At 44.6% G+C, this 17,542-nt stretch overlaps 1 protein-coding gene across 5 annotated transcripts in view; it reads left to right on the forward strand.

Annotated features, from left to right (window-relative positions):
* Nucleotides 1-17,542, forward strand: part of raph1a (Ras association (RalGDS/AF-6) and pleckstrin homology domains 1a) — an 83,069-nt gene that overhangs the window by 45,083 nt on the left and 20,444 nt on the right. For 2 of the 5 annotated variants that reach the window (XM_008302477.1, XM_008302478.1), the window contains exons 3-9: nucleotides 4,001-4,141; nucleotides 4,240-4,348; nucleotides 4,432-4,562; nucleotides 4,840-5,064; nucleotides 5,464-5,616; nucleotides 6,524-6,688; nucleotides 12,912-12,986. In XM_008302477.1, the coding sequence (XP_008300699.1) occupies nucleotides 4,001-4,141; nucleotides 4,240-4,348; nucleotides 4,432-4,562; nucleotides 4,840-5,064; nucleotides 5,464-5,616; nucleotides 6,524-6,688; nucleotides 12,912-12,986 (999 nt within the window). The remainder of the gene's footprint in view (nucleotides 1-4,000; nucleotides 4,142-4,239; nucleotides 4,349-4,431; nucleotides 4,563-4,839; nucleotides 5,065-5,463; nucleotides 5,617-6,523; nucleotides 6,689-12,911; nucleotides 12,987-17,542) is intronic. The other 3 variants (XM_008302479.1, XM_008302481.1, XM_008302482.1) reach the window with 3 other exon arrangements.

Below are 17,542 nucleotides of genomic sequence, written 5' to 3' on the forward strand. Positions count from 1 at the left end.
GGTTGATAATCTCAGGACAGTTTTATGAAGCTGGAAGCTCTGAAGGCTGCAGCGACGGCTGGATCGGACGAAGCGAATCTTCGTCTCGTTTAAATTTCCCAAACGGTTCGACGGAAAAAAGGTTCATCTGTTGGTCTGAACCGAACCTTCGGCAGATTGTTGTACGAGAGCGCAGCTGTGAGAGTTTTCACAATGATCCTCTGGTCCCACAGCGTCGCACAAACCACACACACACACACACACACACACACTCTATCCTGCAGTCTAAATGACAGACTTTGCAACCACAGGGATCTAATTGTAGCGCTGCTCCTCCATGTGTGTGTTTTTGTGGTGTGTTTTTCTATGTGTGTGTGTGTGTGTGTGTGTGTGTGTGTGTGTGTGTTGGCTAGCTCCATCTCCCCAGAGGGGGGCGACGGCTGAGCAGCTACCCAGGAATAGCTCCCCGAGCTGTGGGCGACGCTGCAGGGTCGTCTGGGTGGAGGAGAGGGAGCAGAGGCACTCAGGGATTAAATGGAGGGAAGCGATGGGACCGATCAAATTATTGATCAGGAAGTCAAGACGACAAGAAACTAGACCGCAGTCGCTAGAAACTGCTCGCTGATATCCGGAGGCTCAGTTTTGCTCTCAAGCTAACGAGGTTCTACGCGATAAGAGAAGTTAATTAGTCGTCCTGCAACAGATAAATCCACGTGGGCCCCTAAATACGAATCAGAGAATCACTAAAAATATTATTTACAGTCGGACAAAAGACGTCTACGGAGTTTAAAATGACAAAACAATGACAGTCGGAGTTTCTGAGAATTACTGTGGATAAGAGCAACACCTCTGTTAGTCTGTCGGTTCAGTGTGAAGCCAGAGACAGCAGTCGCTTAGCGTAGCTTAGCTTAGCATAGCAAAATAAAGTGAAAACAGCAGAAAACTGGTTCTGCCCGACAATAACAAACTTAGCCTCCAGCTCACTAATTAACCCGTCATATTTAATTAGTTTAATCCATACAGACGCTGTGAGGCTGCTCAAGTAGGTCACTGCTCCTCACCGAAAAACAGCAAAATAACTCCACTGGTGTGTTTGTTGTCCTGATTGAACCGATCACAACGTGGCAGTCAAGCTGTGCGCTACGCTATCTTCTGGCTGTACCTAAATATTTACTCAAATCCTATAAAAATCAAAAACTGTTCCTGGTTTTTCTTCCATCTTCTTCAGAGTCTCCTCCTCGTGCAGCGCTGCTCTGCTCCCAGTGCTCCTGCAGCACCAGTAACGCTCCCTGGAGGTCCGACTGCATTAATACTTCAACTTGAATCTCATTTTATGGACGAGAAGGAAGTCACAGGGAGATAAACGTAGCGTGTAAGACACAAACATGTAGCTTTGTTTTGGCCAAGAAAAAGGACCCATTAGTGTCCAAGCTTTAACTTCCTGCTGATGTCTGGAGATGTTGCTTCAATATCTCCACATCATGTTCTTTCCTCATGATGCCATCTATTGTGTGAAGGTCACCAGTCCCTCCACAGCATGATGCTGCCACCCCCGTGCTCCACAGCTGGGATGGTGTTCTCAGGCTTCAAGCTTCCTCCTTTTTCCTCCAGATGTACCGATGGTCATTAAGGCCAAACAGTTCAGGTTTAGTTCCATCAGACCACAGGACATGTCTCCACTGATGAAGCTCTTTGTCCCTGTGTGCATCTACAAACTGTAATCTGTCTTTTCTATGTTTCTTCTGGAGTGATGTCTTCTTCCTCTCTGAGCAGCCTTCCAGCCCATGTGGGTACAGGACTGGTTCCACTGTGGATAATGACTCTCTGACCAGCTTCACCAGCATCTTCACAAGGTCTTTAGCTTCTGTTCTGGGGTTGATTCACACATTTCAACCAGAACACTTCATCTCTGGGACACAGAACCGTCTCCTTCCTGAGCCTATGATGGCTGGACATTCCCATGGTGGTTATACTTGATAGAACTGTCTGAACAGATGAACGTGGAACCTTCAGGCATCTGGAAATTGGCTCCAAGGATGAACCAGACTTGTGGAGGTCCACAGTTCTCCTCCTGATATCTTGGCTGGTTTCTTTAGATTTTCCATGTTGTCACCAAAGGAAGCAGTGTGTTTGAGGTGAGCCTTATAATACATCCACAGGTGTGCCTCCAATTAACTCACATGTTGTCAATTAACCAATCAGAAGCTTCCAAAGCCATGACATCATCATCTGGGCTTTCCCAAATAGTCTGAAGGCATCTTAGTGGATGTAAACTTCTGACTTTGGAGAAAGTAATAAAAAATTCTCTCTCTCATTATTCTGTTGTTTAGCAAATAGAAATAATGTTGGTGATCCTGACTGACCTGAAACAGGAAAAGTTTGACTTAATGTCAGACAGTGAGAAAAAAAAAAAAGGTTCTGTGTCTTTTTCTACAGTGGATGTAAACTTCTGGTTTCAGTCTTCTCAACAACATGAACTTCACCAAACAAACCTCCACCGTTCTGTCCAGTAGCTCCTGTTTGTCACTGTTGTGGTTCATCAGCTGATAGATTCTTTAAACGTCCAGCTCCTGCCCTGAACAACTTCCTGCTGACGCCTGATTCCTGCTCCAGTCTGAGCTCCTCGGAGAGTTCTCAGATGTGCACCTGCCAGCGGTCACAGAACATCTGTCGCGCAGATCCTGATGTTGGTGACGTCACTCGGTCACGTGACTGCCGCTGCACGTGTTGCACATGACGGCGACACGCTAGGTTCTGTACCGCGTGGACGCAGAGTTTACGTCCAACATGTCTGTGATCATCAGTAATTCTATCTACGGCTGTAAATCAGTTTGTGTTTCCCGCACAGAGCCGTCAGTGGATCATTTTCATTTGCTGATTAATCTTCGTTTGGTTCCACCTCCTCGTTTTCTGGTTTGATAAATCATCAGAAAGCCTGTGACCTCATGCGCTGAAGAGAAATCATCGGCTGCTGGTCGTCGGCACAATCGGGCAGCTGCTGTGTGTCTTTGCGTCTGTGAGCAGAGAGCTGGTTGTTGTGGTCGTTAATCACAGCAGCAGCGTGTTGACTGGCTCTCAGACGCTCCGCTGATCGGTCCGAAGCTTTCGCCTGCTTTCACTCTGCAGCTTCTGGGACTGTTTTGCTGTAAATCACGTTCATGACGATTATTTTTAGAGCAAACACAGCGAAAGGTCCAGAAAGCAGCTCGATCCCTCTGACCCTGTTAACGTCCAGACTCAAGTCTTTGTGTTGTTGTTTTTTGGTCATTTAAAAACAGACAAAAGAGACAAAAGGTCGAAGAGCAAGACGGTCTGAATGTTCTGGTGCTGACTGTTTTACTCTTTATTTTCTGGATCTACACAGATCTGTGCACCGGACTTAGAAATACTCTCATACAAGTTAAAGTCCTCATCATGCAGAATGGTCTGTTTTATATGGATTATATTATAGGCTTATATTTATTGATGTAGTAGCTGGTAAAGACAAATCAGATTTTATTGACTTTGTTTTCTGCTGGAGATCAATAATCTAATAACGATAATACTTCTATGTTTTGCTGATTGAACAGAATCTTCAAAGTAAGTGAATTGATCAGATTAATGTGGTGGAGGAGGAGAACGACGCAGCAGAGCACTGACAAAGTAAAGTAGTGTTTAACTCATGTTCTAATAAATTATCCTCTAAACGGGACATTTGATGCCTTTTCTTTGTCGGTGCATCTTTTTGTTGTTCATCTTTGTTTGTATTTTGACTCGATGTCATTAAACAGATGGAGGCTCCTCAGAGATCTTTAAAGTAAAGATTGAATAAATAAACGTGGTTCTTTTACTGCTAAATTCTGATTCAGTCTGTTTATGGCATTTTGAAGTTGTGTTGCAGCTTCTGAACGTTGAAGAAGCTGCTGAAGAAGCTGCAGTGTAGTTTGGGTTGCTGGCCACTAGATGGAGCTGACAGATCAAACTGCAGACAGTTCATAAATAACCTCTTCTTCTTCTTCTTCTTCTTCTTCTTCTTCTTCAGATGGAGCAGGTGTCCGACGAGGAGGTGGAGGTGAGAGAGGACGAGGAGGAGGAGGAGGACAGCGATAAGGAGGACCAGGACCTGGACAAGATGTTTGGAGCCTGGCTGGGGGAGCTGGATAAGCTCACTCAGGTAACTCAGGTGATCCAGCAGAGCTTCATCTGGTTTATCAGTAATAAAGCAGGAGTCTGTCGGTTCCCTTTGAAGCTGATCTCTGTGTTGGTTCCTCCTCCGTCCAGAGCCTCGATGACGGTCGTCCAGAGCGTCCTCCTCAGCAGAAGGCTCCCCTCAGACAGGAGACCAACATGGCCAACTTCTCCTACAGATTCTCCATCTACAACATCAACGGTCCGACCCGGTTGTTGTTTACATCACGGCCGCTCTTCTGTTTGTCCTCCGTGTCTAACGTCCTGCTGTCTGTCCGTCCACAGAGGCCTTGAATCAGGGCGAGAACGTGGACCTGGACGCTCTCATGGCGGATCTCTGCTCCATCGAGCAGGAGCTCAGCACCATCAACACCAAACCCAACAGCCTGGCCCGCCTGGGTCTGACCGACACCAAGGTACCGACACCTGCAGCGATCCGGTCCGGCCCCAGTTCAGTTTATTGTCCAGCAGCGTCCAGAATCGATAGTCTTAGGAGGTTCTTAGGCCTTGTCCACATGTAGCAGGGTTTTTATGAAACCGAATATCCTCCCCAGACACACCACCTCGTCTCACCGTTAGTTCATTTAGTATTTACAGTAAATTAGGACGAGCTGTTCTTAGTTACACGTGAAGCTGTTCTTCTGAAACCTTCTTGGTGACTTCAGACCTTCTCCTCCGTCTCGCCGTCTGCAGGTTCGTCAGAAGCCTCCAGCAGGTCGCAGCAGCCGGCAGCAGCCAGCCGGCGGCGGCAGCAACAGCGTCGGCGGCGGTGGTGGCGGCAGCAGTGGAGCGAGTAGCAGCAGCAGCAGCACCAGAGCTTCACCGGCCGGAACCATCAGAGCTCCGACCGGGCATCATGGGAGACCAGCGCTGGCGTCTAACTTCAGCCTGGACGACATCACGGCTCAGCTGGAGAAGGTTTGAAACAACAGACTGAAGGAGTTAAATACATGTGACAGGTTTCTGCTGCTGGTCTTTATTCACTCTGATTGTTTATCAGGTGTCGGCCAGCGGTAACTGATCTAAAGTCACATCAAGCTTCTCTGTCGGTTTCTACTATCAGTTACTGTCATTCACTCTGCTGACTGCAAACACAGCTTTTAGTATCACAACAATCCAAAGCTCATGTTGCCTCCCAGAAACCTGATCAGACCGACTGAATCTGGAAAGAAGAGAGTCCTGATCAGAGCAAATCTGAGCTTCAGCGTTACATCTCACAGCTCCTGCGTCACATGTGACTGATGATTAGTTTTTCTGATCCATGTTTCCTGTCTGAACACTAATAACAATAAATGATCCGTCCTCCGTCTGCTGCAGGCGTCCCTCAGCATGGACGAAGCCGCCCGTCAGACGTCCTCCCACTCCCTAAGCTCCGCCTCCTCCTACACGTCGGCCACCATGCGGCGACCCGGGACCTCTCAGCGCCAGCACCGGAGAACCGGATCGGTCGGCACCGTCAGCGACCACGAGGTGAATTCACCGTCTTCACTGACGCAGTTCAGGGATAAAAAATGTGTTTAAAGTTTATCCCAAAAGGCTCAAAACACGTTCTGGTGATGCAGAAAGACGAATGAATGAAACCATTTCCTCAACATCATGGTTCTGATGTTTCCAGATTCTAGACAGTTTTTATCTGAACAGCTTCACAGTGAGTGTTATCGTCTGGGTGGTTCTGAAGAATACGAGCTTAGAGGTGCCGACAGTCAGACAGTGAAGATAAAGAAGGACTTCATGAGTGAACTTCACTCGTAAAGGATGAAACAAATCAGAACATGAAGCTGAGCTGCTAGAACACATTTTAAACATCGTTATTCTGCAGTTTGGTTCCTTCACTGTTTTATAAAGCTGCTTGTTTTGCATTTAAATGTCTGTAGATGAGAAACTCTTCTGTTTACCTCCTGAGACACCTGGTTGGAATCCAGACTTCTGTCTACTTCACCATTAGCATTCCTTAACCTCAAATACATCATCATCTACCTGTGGATGGCTCTTTGAAACACATGATTTCATTTTTATGCTGCGTTTTTGTTACAGTTAAATACAATTAATCTGTGGATAGAGACTGAAACTCGGATCTATTTCTCACCTTGGGCTTTTTTAAAAATTTAAACAGGTTCTTCAAATCACAAGCAGATTTAATCAGCTGCAGCTAATTAACAGCAGTTTCTCTCTGTAATATAATAAGTGTCCTCAGACGACGTCTGCTGTGATCTGGTGCCGAATGATTCAGCTGAACTGAGTTTCTGATGCTGTTCAGGCTTCAAAAGATGTTGAAATGTAGTAACCTTGCTATCAGGTTGCTTTATGAGCTCGTGGAGCTTCGTTCGTCTGGTTTTCAGTCGACCAACCTGCTCTGTTTCCCGTCGTTCCTCTCCAGGTGCGCTCCATCGTCCAGTCGTCTCGCTCCTCCGTCACCTCGGCCTCCGGAGTCTCGGTGAACTCGGCCTCCTCCATGGACTCGCTGGACAGCGTCCTCCGGTCCGAGTCCGACGGTGGGCAGCCGTCAGCCGAAGGAGCCGGTCAGAGTCACCAAGTCACCGAGGTACGACCTGGAAGTGGTGAAGCTAAACTCCATGATCTGTGTTGGCTGGTGCTCACCGTGTTAACGAGGAATACGAGATGTTTCTGCTGACGTATGTTTAAAATCAGGGCTTTTCCTGCTCAGAATGAGACTCTGGAGGGGATTAGGCACAACAATCATGAGTCTGTGCTCTTTATGTGCCAGAAATCTCTGCATGTTCCTGTTTTTTCTGATTAAACAGGTTAAAAAAAAATATCTATATTTTGCTGCTGGAGGGATCCTATTGGTCTAAAACCTCTTCAAGCCCTGAAGTTAAAGAAACAACAAACTCTGTCTCCAAATCTGACGTCCACTGAAGATAAACTCTGGTTGAATCCTCTAAATCCTTTCTTCCTTTTCTCCTTCAGCATCAGATCCACTGGTCCAACCTTTATGAAGAACGTTAGATAAAATCGTCCCACAATTCCTTTAAAAGTGATCCGACATCCGCAGCCTCTGCTGTCACACGACTACGTGACCGTCAGAGTCTTTAAACATCGATTCATCAAACTTTTGTTTTATGGACAGCTGATGAAACATGTTCAGGATTTAAAGACTAATAAACACCAAAACAGTTGAATGAGAGACGAGGAGCTAAGATCAGAATAATAATGTTGGAATTAAGGAAGCAAAATAAACAGATTCTAGTGAAACTCCACATGTTAGCCACTCTCACATTATCTGGAAGCTTTTTCTTTGTCCTCATGAATTCTGCTTCACATCAGGACGCTTTCCATCAAGGCTGAGGAAACGCTTTTAGGAAAAGACACAAGATGAGAAAAATCTTTGATTGTTCAGCCACAGATCGTTTGAACAGAGCAGCTTTGAAGCTCTGGTTGTCTCCATCAGCTACCAACTAATCCAAAAATAAGAGAAGAGGTGGATCTGAGGCTGCCATCCACTGTAGTTATGCAGAACTTTAAACCTTAAAACAGGCTAAACAGGTGACATGTAAAGATCCACCTCCTGTGCAGTCGTCATGAACAGAAACATCCGCTGTAGAGACCAAAACCTTCGTCGCTGAAGGCTGCAAACGTCTTTATTCCTGCTGTAAATTCAAACATTTCAACGTGGGGCTCTGTGGAGGATTGACTCGCTTTTGGAGCCTCAAGTGGACGTTTTGACGAACTGCAGTTTGGCTTCACGTCTTCTGGAAGCTGCAGCAACCTTGTTTGTTTTGACACACGAAGCCAGGAGATGCCGTTGATGCAGCTTTTCCAGACGTACGAGAGTCAAAGTGATGACTGATGGAAAGAGTTCAACGGAAACCGTCCCTCCGCTGCCAGGACTGTGGACTGTACTGGAGGTTTTCACGAAGAGCAGAAAAGCTGCCAAATGCTTCGGTGGAGCCAAATCAGTTCGACAGACTCCAAACTGTCCTGCTGATTCTGGGCAACAACACACAGACTGATAGAAACAGCCGCGACACGCACACAAGGTTTTTTACTCCACGTCTGACTGGAGGGAAATAGAGCGAACTGCGAACGTTTCTCTGGGAAATAAAGGTTAAATAATTCAAAGAGAAAGACAGTGGCGTACAGTCGCTGTGCTGCGGGGTTCAGCGTGTGGAGACAGGCAGCGGGACGCCAGACAGAATGCTATTAATTATTCATTTGCTAAATTATTTACTATATTACTCATATTTCCTGACAATGTGAACTGTGCAGACAGACACAGATCCGTGGCTCAGCGAGGTTTATATAATCCTGTGACTCATCCCGAACAAGGAGCTGCTTCTTTCAGCCCCTCTCTGATGGTCTGATCCTGAACCCTCCCACAGTCTCAGTGTTCTTGTTTGGGAACGCAGATATCTGCTGTGTTTCTGAGCGACGCGTCGTCCTCGTCATTAGTAATCTCATGAGTGTGTGTTTGCTTCAATCACTAGAAACCGTTTTGTAGAAAGCATTAGTTCTCTCTTGACAACCGCAGATTAAAAATGATATTTAGGTCAAATGCACACAAACGCGCGCGATTACGGCCGGCGGCTTTTCCCTCCGGCCAAGATCTGAGCGGCCACGTCTCAGGATGGAGCTGCTGCACGGAGAGGCTGAAGATTAGAGGTTCTGTAGGTCCAGATGCACAGATTTAGGTTCTAGCTGTGGGCTTAAGGCCTCAATATTATGGGATGTTTTCCTAAATTAAATCTGTCCATCGATTTACAAAACATCTAAATCACACCTCAGCCCGTCTACACCAGCTTTACATCAAATACCAGAGAAGAGCATTCTGTCAGTTTGTCGTTTCAAACTGCAGATGTTGTGAAGGAACTAATGTTAGACACATTTTACTGCTAAGAATCTGGTGTGTGTCCTCTGAAGCAACAACAGACAACAAACTCTCAGTTTTACAGGATTCACACGAACCAGAGATGGAAAATATCTGTTTGAGTGACTCAGAGGTCTGTTTGTGTGCAGAGGATGTGGCTGAAGAACGTGCTAGCTTTGTAAAATATCTGTATCAGTGTGGACTCAATCTGAGCTTATTGGGACATTATTGATCATCATATCTGCAATATTTCAGGAAAATGCAGTAAATAGCTGTTTTGTCTGTTTAGATTTTTAACCAAAACTTAAAAAAAAAAAGGAAAATAAAAATCTAAAAGTATCTCCAGAGCTCATTTGTCTTCTGGTGAAGCTGAGACTCGACACTTCTCGGAGCAGTGTTCATGGTTTTACTGGCGTCCAGAATCCAACAGCTTCAGCGTTAACTCTGAGCAGAACACCCACCGATAGTAAATATTAGACGTCACACCAGAAATACAACAACAGAGCGTCTGTGTGGTGAGTTTAAGTTAACGGTGATGTTTGAAAAGAGGAAAACGGAACTTGAAGTACTTTCCCTGGAGCAGGAGCTTGTTTAAAAGCTGCACTTAGAAGGTTCTACAAAGATGTTTTTTGCAGCTGTAAGAACCTTTGGTCTCCATTTATTTTACTATAAATCTGGTTAAAAGTGAATGAACCAATATACTGTGTTTTCCTTCTATTGCATCATCTTTGCTGTATGTACAAAAACATAAAAACTACATTATTGTTATTTAGATTGACAGATTGCCACACGAGGCAGGATTTTAGAGAATATTCTCGCATTTCTTTTCCGCTGACATGAATATAAAAGTGATGATGTGAGTCTTTACGTCAGTGGAACGTGATGTGGAGGTCGGAGCACCTCGTAGCTTCACGGGGCTTCGTTTATGTCGCGGTGCGTTTGACCTTTAGCCAAACAAATGGCCGCCGCTGTGGTCTGGACGTATTGAGATTTGTGCAGCATTTGGATTAACTGTCCAGCCCGGCTCTGTTCGTAAACGCTGTCAGGTGTCGGTTGTTTGTGTTTTCTGTCCCGTTTTAACATCTTCCTCCTCAGACGGCGCATTTCAAAAAGCTCTGCAGCTAATTCTGAACTAGAACCGCTCTCATATCTGGAAAAAGTCTGGAAAGTGACGTCCTTTACTAATTTACACTTTATTTATTAATGAGCTGCTGGCAGGTGGATTTCATTCCCTCTGAATGGTGCCAGGCTAACAGACTTTATGCTAAGCTAAGTTAGCCAGCGTCTGGTGGTAGCTGGTAGGAATCAGTGTGTTATTTGCTGCCACCGACTCTCCTGCTTGTTAGTCAGTGAACTCTGCGGACCTTTTCCTGTCCGTTCTGTCGTCCTGCTGCTAAAGACGAGAGACTTTGTGTCCTCGGCTTCCAGACTGGCTGAGAAACAGTGAATCTGCTTTTGGTGGCAGCGATCTGGACGCAGCATCAGAAAGGCTCACGTCTGACAAAACCTTTGTTCCTCCAGAGGACGACGGCCAGAATTCAATGGGGATTTAGTTTATTTTTACTGACTCAGAGCGAGTGTGAAGGAGAGACGACTCAGCAGTTCCAGTTTCTAATGAGTCGGACTCATTAACACTTTGGTTTCTGTCGCAGCGTCTTCACTTCTTCTTTAGCTTTTAGAGTTATTCTTTTTCGTCTCACATCGCCGAACAGGGTTTGTGTTTGCAGCTCGTTTCGTGTTGAGGTTCAGGGTTAAACTCCCTCAGCAGACGCTGGGCTCAGAAATAAAACAGGGACTCCATATAAATGCTCTTTACAGCTTAGAAACGCCTCATAAAATGTCCTACTAACTGATAAAAGCTCTTTTTGTGTTTTATAATCGTCACATTCTGTCAGAACGCGTCTGTCCACAGATGATTCAGGGAAGGTCACGTCCACGTTTGTCTCTTTAGTGCATTGTGGGAAAGAAAAACAGCCGCTGAGATGATAAAGAGGCGAAGACGCAGCCTGGAGCAGCAGGAACTGTCAGAACAAGGAGAACAGAAACCACGCTGCTGCAGACCCTCAAACAAGAAACAAAAGGAGCAGGAAGCTGCTGCAGAAAACCTGCTGCTGGTGTGCAGCTGTGGGAAACATCTGCTTTTGTTGCTTCAGTCTGAGCGGCATCACAAGATGTTTTCTGTCCTCAGACGCTCCTCCACATCCTTCCTGGTAGTCGGCCGCTCAGAAGCTGCATGAATGCCCGTCATTGTTCCCGTGATTGTGTCTGATGCTGGTAATCGGCTCTTAATCTGCTGAAACAACAGCAGCATAATCCCAGTTAGCAGACAGGTGTCGGAGGCTGAAACCGCTGCTTAAAGCCTGGAAAATGAAATTAGTGGCGACTGCTGTGATCTGAGGTCAGCATTAGGAAAATGAATCAGGAGCAGGTGAGCTCTGAGCCGCGCTGAAGGTCTGGAGATCAAACCGTTCAGCAGCCTGGTGTCTCCGTCAGTGTGTTCGCTGCTCCACAGTGTCAGGAAACGTCCACAAGCTGTTCGTTCCCGGGTGGAAGTCAAAGCCTCCAGCACGAAGAGCAAAGGCTGCAGTTCATCAAACGTCCACTAGAGGCTCCAAAAACAAGTCAATCCTCCATGAAACCTCCACGTTAAAATGTTCAAAATAAACACGTTTGCAGCCTTCAGCGACAGAGGTTTTGGTCTCTACAGATGATGTTTCAGGAGGTGGATCTTTACATGTCACCTGTTTAACCTGGTTCAAGGTTTAAAGTTCTGCATAACTACAGTGGAGGGCAGCCTCAGATCCACCTCTTGGATTCATTGTTGGATCAGCTGATAGTTCGGGGGAGTGAAGCTGCCAAGATGGAGACGAGCAGAGATGGACTCGATGATCGCCGAGTCAAAAAATAGTACAAGCTCCTAAAATGTGTTCCACTGGAGAAACGAGCTGCTTGTTCTGCAGTCAGGAGCCTCTGAGCCTGATTTTAGATCAACATTTACCATCAGGGGGAAAGAAAATGAGAAACACAAACTGGACAAGAACCGCTTGATGCAGTTTTCATTTATGGATGAAGTTGTCAGTCCCCCACAGAACCAGATCAACTGAACCCAACACTTTTTTTGCATTTGCTACAAGAACTTTAGCCCTCGCTCCTTCTAGTGCCGCCTTGTAGACCTGCAGTGTTCAATCACGTCCAACCTCAGGTCCAATGAGGTTCCGTCCCTTTTATGAAATCAGGATTCCTCAGCTCCAGCAGCCAACAGGGATATCAGCAGGTGGTTCAGAAATGTTCTGGGACACGCCTCTGTGGTGGCGTGGACCTCCAGTAGGTTCTAGATGTTTCTGGAGTCCCCACTCCACTCAGGGGTCGATTCAACCAAAGATTATCTCAGTGGACTGAAATCGTACCGACTCTTCAACCAGTCGAGTGGACGCATTTGAAAGAAATGCAGCACCGAGGAGTTCTTAAATAAATTGGACTCAGCAGTTTGTATCAGGTTGGACCAAGTTGTTTATAAGTCGTCTGTTCTCCCGCCTCCAGAAATAAGGCTTCAGTTCTGTGAGACTGTCGTAGAGCGTTTCTCTTTATGAACGTCACACCAGCGATTGTTCAGAGTTTGTTCACTTGAGAGCAGATCGACCTCCAGACTGGAACCACCGCAGGTTTAAAGGTGAACTGGTTTCTGTATCCATGGTGGCTCCACCAGACGTGGGTTCTGCCTAAGACGAGTCTCTGATGATGTGTTCCTAACCTTTCCTTCCGCCCAGCAGCCCTCCATCCGTACTGTAACCTGTTGCTGTAGTTGTTCTTCACAGATCCGTCCGTGACGTTTCTCTGCTGCTGACTTCTGCTTCACCACACAGCTTTCTGCTAAACTGCCACGTCCAGCCAATCAGACAGCAGATTAATTCACGGCGACTCTCTCTGTCTCCCTTTAAAGCACTCCTATCTGGACAGGGAAACCTCTCTGATTCTGAGAAACATAGCAGGAAAACCTTCCCACCTGCTGACAAAGGTGACGCCCCCCCTCTCCCCTCCTACCCCCCGCATGCTGCATCCACCTCGCCTTCACCTTTCATGCATGAGTGAACGTACATGCATGTGGACCATGTTTGCAGAGTCACGTCCGGTTTGCATGTCAGCTCCTCTTCTTCCACCTCCTTCTTCACCGTCTCCATCTGTGCAGGCAGCAGTTTGTGTTGTAGTTCTGTTGCAGTCTGATCTCAAAGCTTTACAGAGACTCCGATACAAACATGTATCCCGTCAGTCACAGCGTTTGGTTTGTCTTTCTGTGGAATATTTCAAACCCTGAAAGACAGAAACTAACTGGACGTGAAAAAAAAACTATGAAGAGTGTTTCTTAAAAAATACTTTACATTGGTTAGAAACTGTGAGCGCTGATGTTTAGAAGCTGCATCAGTTATTGTTGTCAGTAAACAGTCAAACAGATTATTCTAAAGCAGCAGTTTATTTGTTACAAATACCACAGATTCCAAATCTGAATAAAAACCAAAATAATAAATTAACCAAATTAATGTATTTCAATAATAAATTTTAAAATGCTGAACACGTTGACACTTAATGAGGGAAGTAATTAGCAGCACACGGCTAACGATACAAGCTATCATGACGTTAGCCTAAACAAGATAGCTTTAGCCCCTGTTAGCTTAAACAAGGTCACATTAGCCACTATGTTACTGGCCACTATGTTGTCTAAACAACACAATGTTAGCCTCTTGTTAGCCTAAAAATATTTTAACTTCCACATAAGTCTAAACAAAGTTATGTTAACTGCGTCGTTAGCTGAAACAAGATACCATTAGCTGCTATGTAAGCCTTATTGAGCTAATGTTCGCTACTGTTAACCTAAAGGAGATATTAGCCACTAAGTTAGCTTAAGCTAAGAAAAAACTACTACTTATACCCAAACAATATAATGTTAGTGCTATGTTAGCCTAAATAAGTCTACCTTAGTCTAAGCAACGTTATGTAAACCACTACATTAGCCTAAACAAGATAATGTTAGCTCTGTTAGCCAAAACAAATACATTGCAACTGCTACCATAGTCTAAACAAAGTTGTGTGAACTGCTGCATTAGCCTAAACAAGATAACGTTAGTCTAGATAAAATGTTAGCCAGTGTGTCAGCCTAAACAAGATAACATTAGCCACTGGGTTAGCCAAACCAGAAAAACTCAACCCCTCCATAGCACTATGTTAGCCTAAATTAGATCCTTTACATTTAAAAGCTGTTTCTGATGGTCGACTGTCGTCTAACATTGACGTAAAGTCGGCTGTAAAGCTTTGCGTGCTGCCTGTTTCTGTGTTCACCTGCATCTGGTCATTTTGTGAATATTTACTGTGTAACTGGAGCATGATGCTGTTCTGTCTCTGGTTGCTGTTTGCTGCTGATGTTTGTTACAGGACGACTGAGCTGGTTTGCTTTGTTCATGGAGAATAAACAGCACAAGTGAAGGCAGATCCGATCACACCGGAAAGATGTAACGAAGAACCATAAGTCCCAGGCTGCTGCTCTCACTATTCACCCGTGAGAATCTCAGTGTTTGCAGCCAGCGAGGGCTAACGTCCGTATGATGTGCATATTAAACTATAACGATATCAGCATTCCTCCTGAACACACAGTTGCTCTAATCAGCTCTAATTGGCAGAGATGTGCAGTGATAGAAATCTCCTTTGAAACGAGAATAAAGAAAGTCGGTGTGCTGCTGAAACACTTCCTGTGTGATCGAGCTGCTTCACTGTAATTAGATGTTTGTGGTGATAATAACTGTAACGAGCACGTTGACACTGTTAACGGTAATGAAACAGGTGAGTGAGACGATCGGCGCTTCTGTGTCTGCTTCTGTTGAAACCAAACCGTCATCATCATGTGTGATGACGCCAAAGGCAGCAAGTCAGAGATCAGTATTGGGGAAGATCATGCAGAGGTCTGCCGTCCAGGGTTCCTTAAAAAATGTTTTTTTTGTAATTAATAACTTTAAGATTTTGTGTCTGAACGCTGCATAAGTTTAGTTTATTGCACAGCAGAAATTTAATAGCTAGCAGCCGTACTGTTATACCCATACCCAAATTAAATCAAAAGTAATAAATGAATCAAATAATGTATTTCAGTACCAAACTCTTATTTTTAAAAATGCTGCACACACATTGTGCTAACACACACAAAGCTTTACATTTGAACATACTGAACGATAAACATTAGATAAGACAATGTTAGCTACTGTGTTAGCCTGAACAACAAAAAGTTACCCACTACGCTAACTTAAACAAACCATTGGCGCTACATTAGCCATGACAATACTAGCTAATTTGTTATCCTAAAGAAATAGTGTTAACTGCTACATTAGCTTAAACAAGATCTTGTTGACCACTACATTAGCCTAAACAAGGTAATGTAAGTCTAAAGAAGATATTGTTAGCCAATATGTTAGCCAAAACAAACTAACATTAGTGCTACATTAGCCTAAGTAAGAAAAAGTTACCCTCAAGTGAATATGTGTTAGCCAAAACAACATAACGTTAGGGCGACGCTAGCCTAAACAAAATGATGATAGGTGAGATGTTAGCTTAAACAAGATCATGTTAACCACTACAATAGCCTAAAATAAACAAAGTGTGCCAATGTCAGCCTAAAGAAATGTTTGTCTCAACAAGATAATATTTGCTGCGACATTAGCCTAAATGATAAAGTTACCCCTACGTTAGCCAAAACAGCATAATATTAACGCTACAATAGTTTCAACAAGATGTTATTTAAAAACTTGATGATCTGCTGCTATGCTAGCCAAAATAAGAAAGTTACCTACTACATTAGCTAAAACAAAATAATATTAGCGCAAAGTTAGCCTTAAGTGTATAATGTTGGTCCAAATGGGATAATGTTAGCTGATATGTTAGCCTAAACAAAGAAATTACTGAACACATCAGCCAAAACAACGCAATATTAGCACAACAGTGGCTTTCGCAAGATAACGTTAGCTAATATGTTAGCCAAAACAAGATGGCTGGCTTTCATCATTGAATATTTTGGCATCAAATCGTGCACCACTTCTGAGTCTCTGCTCGTTTTCTGCTGCCGTGTTTATTCCAAACTGCCTCGCTGGTTCTAGAAGAAGGTCGCGCTGTGTTTAACTGGACATGAGATGCTTTACGCTGCTGGATGCTAATGAAGGTTTCAGGTTGATGTTTATCGCGTTAGCAACGACCAGAGAGGAAGCAGCCCGGTTTGTTCTGTTGGTGAGTGTTGGCGCCGAGCCAGCGGCAGTAATGGAGCTCAGCGGATGAGGCTGGTTCTGGCTAACACGGATCAATGCTGATAATGGGACTAGCAATGCTCTAATTGTTGCTGTTGTGCTCGGATCAGGACGCTGCTGGAGATCAGCTGGTTTATCTTAAATGCACCTTTTATTGCCTTCAGGTATTTCCCTGTATTCCTTGCGTGCGTCTCATTGGTTGACAAGTGAAGGTTTATTTCTGGATGTACAAGAATGTGTTTGGATGGAAGTGGCTCGTGACTGTGATGTTGGTCAGAATCTGCTCCTAAGCCAAAGCTGTAGGCTTCTTAATGTGTGTGGATGTGAGTGTGTGTGTGGGCATTAGATGGCGAGTAAGTAAGAAGGCTTTATCTGATTGGATCGGCGATGTGATGATTTGATTGGATGATAAAGCAGATGAGGCCCTTTGATTGGAGGTTGGAGGAGTGTGCCAGATCTGCAGGATAATCTGCTTTGGAGCCGAGCGCCACTGATTCCCAATATCATCACGTCCATGCAGATAAACGGCAGCAGGCTGCTGGTTCACAGTTCTTGGCTTTGGTTCTCTTTCTAATGACAACACACAAAGTTCCTCCTTGTTTTATTCTAAAACCTGCTTCAGGTTGGAGGGAAAAAAAATATCTTCCTCAGTTTTGGATCAACTGCTTCTGACCCTCTGAACTCCCAGCAGCAGTTTGCTTCATGTTCCTTCATGTTTCTCTGCAACATAAAGTCCTGCAGCTCTGTGGAACCAGAACATGAGGAAGGAGAAAAATGTTTTACAGCCAGTATGACAAAGTTAGAAAGACAGAAATCCCAAAAATAGAAAAAAGAAAGACTCCATTTTTACCAGCATTAGAATATAAAGCCGTCTCCTCGTCCTGCAGATGTTAAACTATCTCCACGTCTCCAGACTTCTCCTCTCTGCTCATCAGATGTAGAAAGATGTTCCTCCATCAGCTGAATGTATCTCCAACAGCTGGCTCCTCTGTTCTCTGGTTCTGATCCATGCTGCAGTTGTTTATTGATCCAGCAGGTTTGGGTTTTTCTGGAAAGATCAAAGCATCTGATCTGAATCGATCATTTTTGGTGATTTTTTAAAAAATTGTGACTCATAGAATGAAGTGATTTAGATTAAATATCAAAATTTCAAGCTTAGACTTGTCCTTTTCCAGATGGAGTCGCTCATTATTCATTGGAGGACATCAGAAAGTTAAAAATCTGACAATTCTTTGTTTTTGGAGTCTCTGGATCGAGTCAACGGTGTCGTCTGGACAAAACAGGAAACAAACCTTTA

Source organism: Stegastes partitus, unplaced genomic scaffold, assembly GCF_000690725.1.
Source record: "Stegastes partitus isolate 25-593 unplaced genomic scaffold, Stegastes_partitus-1.0.2 Scaffold1821, whole genome shotgun sequence".
Classification (NCBI taxonomy): domain Eukaryota; kingdom Metazoa; phylum Chordata; class Actinopteri; family Pomacentridae; genus Stegastes; species Stegastes partitus.